The sequence below is a fragment of the Cibotium barometz genome, chromosome 11, assembly GCF_041138505.1.
Source record: "Cibotium barometz isolate CiBa-2024 chromosome 11, ASM4113850v1, whole genome shotgun sequence".
NCBI lineage: Eukaryota > Viridiplantae > Streptophyta > Polypodiopsida > Cyatheales > Cibotiaceae > Cibotium > Cibotium barometz.
Window position 1 is genome coordinate 25,420,320 of NC_141056.1, and position 6,502 is coordinate 25,426,821.

Genomic DNA, 6,502 nt, shown 5'->3' on the forward strand with positions numbered 1-6,502 from the left:
CATGCACATGCACATGCCACACATGCCACCCCATGCTTAAGAAGGTATTGATATGAACTTGCATTTATACACACACACACACATGCACATGCCACACATGCCACACATGCATTTATACACACACACACACACACACACATGCATTTATTGATATGAACTTGCATTTACACACACACACACACACACATGCCACACATTTTGGATGCTTGCATGGCATCCCCCGCCCCATGGTTAAGGTATTGGTATGAACTTACATTTATATATATGCACACACACACACACACACAAGCCACACATTTTGGAGTTGTGCTTTGAAAGGAGCAACAAAGTTACTCCCATAACTAGCATTAAATTTCATTTAAAAAATATGACATTAGAGATCGTTTTTCCCTTGTTTTTGCGAGAAGCAACAAAAGCCATACATTCGAGCAAGTCATATAATATAGTATTACAACAATATCACAGCACTAGGATAAAAGAAACCTTTGAACTAACATAATGTTATTTAAGATTAAATGCAACTCATAGCTCCATTGAAGCTTTGCTCTTTGTCGTGCCCACTTGTTCTTGTTGGTGGTGGAGAAGTTCATTACTATTTTGGCTTAAGCAGTAGAGCTCTAGAGGACTGCATAGATTGAAAGCATTGCAAGGTGGAGAGGAATTTTTACAATCAGGATTGTGGTCAAGGTAAGGAAGACCACATCTCTTTTTCCTTGGAGGCACCTTTGGCAAATGAGATTCTCCATTCAAGTATTTGGACACCATGGTCATAGAAGGCCTTTGAGAGGGATCATCAAGGGTGCATAATAGGCCAATGGCTAGCACACTAGCTGCTTCTTCTTCCCACGTGTAATAACGGCTAGCCCCTACTCTTAAATCCTCATCAATAGCATCCACCAATCTCCCTTCCTCTTGCAAACTCCACACCCATTCTACCAAATCTTCTTCTTCACCATCTTCACTCTTCACCTTGCCACACACTATCTCAAACAACATCACCCCATAGCAATAAGTATCCATTTCTTGTGTTATCTTAACTTCATTTGTGTGCCTCTCATCGGGTGGTGACAAACACCTCATCAATGTTGTCTTGCTTGGAGACCCAACATTGCTCATTACTTTTGCAAGCGTGGTATTACTAGCAATTTGATTGACATAGCTAACCTTTTTAGAGATGCCAAAGTCCCCTAGCTTGGCCCTGAAGGTAATGTCCAATAAGACATTGCTTAACTTCACATTCTTGTGCACAACTGGCTTTTCAAAGCTTGAATGGAGGAAGGCTAGAGCTCCAGCTATTTCCTTCACAATTTTGTACCTTCTCATCCACGGAAAAATTGATGAACCTTGTGAGAAAAGCCATTGATCTAAGCTTCCATTAGTCATGTATTCATAAACAAGAAGGATCTCGCCCTTGTCTAAGCACCACCCTCTTAAAGGCACTAAGTTAGGGTGGTGCAAACGAGATAATTTGCTAATCTCTTTGTTAATCTTTCTCTTATCAAAGCTAAAGGCTTGTTGAAGATAGCTTGAAGAGTGACGTTTTATAGCTACTTGAGATGAATCCCCTAATAGACCTTTATAAAAAATACCATTTCTGCCATAGCCTAATATCTCCCCTTCATTGAATAGCCTTGTTGCCTCTAAGATCTCCAAAGGAGAGAATTTTCTAGGTTTATGCAATGGCGCCCTGGGCTTCTCCATGAGCTTAGCAGCTGTGAGCATTTCATCTCCCCTCTTCTTCCAAGGAACACAAGCACGATTAATTACTGCTAATGCAATGATTAGAATAACTAAGCAGAAGATTATGAACGCACTCGGAGCCTTCCTCTTTTTGGAGCTGCGTGTTGGAAGGAGGCGTTTGACGCAGCTTTCCTCTTTCGGATACCGGAGAATGCCGGTGCTGTCGGATGAAAAATGCCACGACAAGATGCTGTGGATTTGTGCCGTAGATCCGCCTGCGGTGCCGCCGGAAAAGCCCACGAACATGTATTCCTTGAAGATCTCCGACAGATCTAGAGGGACGGAAATGAGGGGTTGGGGAGGTTTTTCGTCGCCGTCTTTGGCGAGACGGACGTCGACGACACGCTTGCCGCTGTCGTAGCTGATCCAAGCGCGGGCAGGGGATTCGTCATGGAGGGAAACCCCGGCAGACGCGACATCGGCCGTCCGGCGGGAGATAATGCTGCCGTAGTTGATGCCGACATGGTGATCATTAGGATCTTGGAACTCTTCGTTCTTGAACGTGTCGAATTCCACGGCGAACGGCCTGTACGTTTCGTCGCAGGCGTCGTTCATCATGCCGAGCCAGCCGCCGTTCCGACCGACCGTCAGCTCGTCCGGCACCACCAGAAACGTCAGCCCACTGTCGGATGTCGAATTATCATTGAAACCCTTCCGCCCATCCGACACTTTCCTCATCCGAAAACTGAATGTCGTATGGAACGACGACGTCGAGTTGGTTGCGGGATTGAGCATCCGGAATGGGAAATTGTAGAGGGCCCTGCCGGCCGTACTTGCCAAATCTGCCGGAGCTTTTGAGCCGTTTGGATGAAATGTAGGAATATTGATGACGCCGGAGTTTTTATCGATAGCTGCACTGCCCAGAAGTGTAATGGCGCTTGCTTTCTCATCATCTTTGAAATCAGGGAAGGCCAGCTTTCTTGTGATGCGTGCTGTGATGGAATCAGCTGCAGCAGCAGCAGCAGTTGTAGTTGTGCTAGCAAAGACTACATTACTATCCATGAGATAGATTAAAAGAAGGTAGAGTAGCATATTTAATTTCTGTAGCATAAAATCAGGCATTCTAGTGCTGCTCAAATTTTTTTTGAGCGAGGGGTAAGAAGAAAGTGAGACTCGCTAGAAAGAGCAATATGGTCCAAACCTCAATCAATGAGGGGTAAAGATCATGTTATTTTTAAAGACCTTTGAAAAGGGAACCCCACCAACGTGGTTGCCTTTTGATAGGCTTTTTAAAATTTTGGATGTATGAAAAATGTAAATAAAGAAAAATAAATAAATAAGGTAAATTGTGGACGAACGAGCACTAGTTTGAAAGGTGACTAACCCTTCCAAAACCTCAATTCTCATTCATATTTAATTTGTTGTAGAGAGGCCACCTTAGAGCATTTGTACAGCATTTGAAGATAAACCTTATGTGGAGGATTTCTCTACCTAGCGTGGAGATCAGGAAAAGGAAAACAAAATAGGATCAAACTTTTCACAAACATCGCATTACACTCAAAGATATCACTAGCGAGTAGTAAATATATATATATATATATATATATATATCATTTCAATTCCGAAAAGGGGGGGGAATAATTGGGAAAGATAAACCAATCAGCGGAAGGAAAAACCAATAGGCATCTAGCACGGGGGAAGGGGGGGAAATCATTGGGAAAGATAAACCAATCAGCGGAACGATAAACCAATCATCTAGCACATGGAGATTTCTCTTTTATTGCTAGAACGACTCTTTTGGAGGGAGGGAGGGAGCGAGGGAGAGAGGGGTGGGTCACGGGTGTGAGACTGACCGAGTGATTGCCTGAAAGCTCTTGTGAGCCACTGCAAAGCAAAAGCTGCTCGGATGCATGCAAGTAACTAGCTGCTATCCTGTCGTCGGCCCTTTTTCTCACCACCACCACCACTAACAAGATTTGTGAACACACACGCCTTCTATTATTGTACCAATTCCCAAACCACGGACCAGAAAAGCATTTGATGTACTACTCCCTCATTCGTATCCGCATGTGAAATCCGTGGGTGTACTTTTACCACACCGTATATCTATGTGAACCAAGATGTTCCAAAAAAACGTTTTTTCAACTCTTAAAATTAAAGGCAATGCTTAGGCTTTTAACCAGGATTTAGACACAAATATCATTAAAAATTATACAAATGTCGGGATTTAGAACTAAAATGTTTAAATTTCATCCCTTAAAATTAAAGGCAATGTGAGATTCCAATCGAGATTTCTAAATTTCAGTCGGGAGATTCATATGTTGCCTTGATTATGTCTCTCTTAAAAGAGATTTAAAAAAATACCCAGAAACAAGTCGCCCGTCTCGTCGGTGTAACTTGTTTCTGGGCATTTTTTTATATGTTTCAGTCGGTTTGTTTTTTGCTTCATATGTTTACTTGCTGATGTCTCTCTTCATGTGTTTTCTTTATGATGTCTTAAGAGATGTCTCTCTTTGAAGAGATGAAAAAAATGAGAGATTCATGTGAGCTTGTGTATTGGTCATATGTTTACTTGATGTTGTCTCTCTTCAAAGAGATTTTAAAAAAATGCCTGGAAACAGGCCGCGCCGCACGGCTTGTTTCTCAGCATTTTTTTATATATATGTTTGGGTCGGTTTGAGCTACATAAGGTTTTTGCTTCATATGTTTGCTTGATGATGTCTCTCTTCATGTGTTTGCTTGATGATGTCTCTCTTCATGCTTGATGATGTCTTAAGAGATTCCTCTCTTCAAAGAGATGAAAAAAAAAAAAAAGAGATTCATGTGAGCTTGTGTATTGGTCTTTAACCTACAAACACCAAGGAACACATGCTTCTAACATAAGTTAAGAAATGGTCCATGTGGTTAATTTCCTCCATTGTCATGTTCTTCTCAACAACAAGGGGCACAATAGCATGTAGTGCTTCTATTGTTGATGACATAAGTGATGACATGAGGACCACATGATCTAATGAAGTCCTCTCAATGAAGGGCACAATGTCTTGGCCAAGTTCCCTCATCAAGAACTAGCCTCTTTATATGCCATCTATCATGGCATTAAAACTTCACACACGAGTTGTTATTTTGATAGGTGTCAATGAAGTGGCGGTCATGTTGATGGTTTAAATATGTAATATTGATGGTCATCTTTTTGCAAGATTGATTCAACACATGAAAAAAAAGCCCAGACAACACAAGGATGAACGTGTTTGCAACAAGGATGAAAAAAAAGACCCAGACACAAGGATGAACGTGTTTGCAAGGATGAACGTGTTTTGCAAGATTGATTCAACACATGAAAAAAAAGGCCCAGACACAAGGATGAACGTGTTTGCAAGGATGAACGGTCATGTGTTTGCAAGGATGAATATGTTTAGTGGTGATGCATAGTTGAATGGTTGTGTTTGGAAGGATTAATGGTTGTGTTTGGAAGGATTAATGGTCATGTATTTTTTTGATGTGCAGACAATCCACCACTGGAGGCGGAGGAAAGTCTACCAAGAGAGAGAGGGTACGAGCAATTGAAAAGGAAGGGGAGTCTCTTGCAACAATTAGCTTGGACCAAACTAGTTGAGTGGTGGAGAAAAATTTTGAGGGTGTTCAGGATGTTGGAGAGGAGGTTTACAGTCAGACAATGACTGACTCTTTGCCAGGTAGCTCACATGTGGCTATTGATGATATTATCGTGAGCACTCAAGAAAAGGGTGGTAGCACTTTACTAGGTACCTCTCTTAATATGGTCCAAACCTCAATCAATGAGCATATTTAATTTCTGTAGCATAAAATCAGGCATTCTAGTGCTCAAATTTTTTGAGCAAGGGGTAAGAAGAAAGTGAGACTCGCTAGAAAGAGCAATATGGTCCAAACCTCAATCAATGAGGGGTAAAGATCATGTTATTTTTAAAGACCTTTGAAAAGGAACCCCCACCAACGTGGTTGCCTTTTGATAGGCTTTTTAAAATTTTGGATGTATGAAAAATGTAAATAAAGAAAAATAAATAAATAAGGTAAATTGTGGACGAACGAGCACTAGTTTGAAAGGTGACTAACCCTTCCAAAACCTCAATTCTCATTCATATTTAATTTGTTGTAGAGAGGCCACCTTAGAGCATTTGTACAACATTTGAAGATAAACCTTATGTAAATGGAGGTTTGCTCTTTTGGACAAGTGGAGGATTTCTCTCGAGGATTTTTTCTTGGGTGTTATTTTTCCTTGTTCATGGGATTGATGGGGTCTCTGTCTCTGGTCTTCCTGGGTGTAGGAAGCTGTGGTAGGGTGAGGTATGGGGAGAGGAGGGAGGCATGATGAGGGAGCCGTGTCTAAGGTCAGACGTGAAGGAGGTAGAGAAGCCCATGCGAAGCAGAGCTGATGAGGGGCCACTTTTGCGAGCAAGAGAGAGGATGGGAGAGAAAGCGCACGTTTGCCGTCTTTGAGGATAGGAGACAAGGAGCTTGTCTGTTTGCGGATGACAGAGAGAGGGTTACTAAGGTTCAAAACCTTGGTATATATCACTAATTAGTACCATCCTAATTAATAATATCACATTGAGTGAGCAATAATATTAATGATATGTCACATTGAGTGAATATTACATTATAGAAGCAAGAATGAAGAACATATTGATATCCTGGCCCTAGTAAAGAGGAGCAAAAGGTGGTGTACAAAATAAAGCACCGCCCCTTACCTAGTGTGGAGATCAGGAAAACACCAGGAAAACAAAATAGGATCAAACTTTTCACAAACATCGCATTATACAAAATCTACTCAAAGATATCACTAGCT

General features: G+C 41.6%; 1 protein-coding gene across 1 annotated transcript; it reads right to left on the bottom strand.

The window, feature by feature from the left end:
• Positions 1 to 310: 310 nt before the first annotated feature.
• On the bottom strand, positions 311 to 3,389 carry LOC147633953 (putative L-type lectin-domain containing receptor kinase S.7). Its single transcript, XM_086805033.1, has one exon. It carries the CDS (start codon positions 2,800 to 2,802, stop codon positions 523 to 525), a length of 2,280 nt encoding a protein of 759 aa, XP_086661159.1. The 5' UTR covers positions 2,803 to 3,389; the 3' UTR covers positions 311 to 522.
• Between the last annotated feature and the right edge of the window lie 3,113 nt (positions 3,390 to 6,502).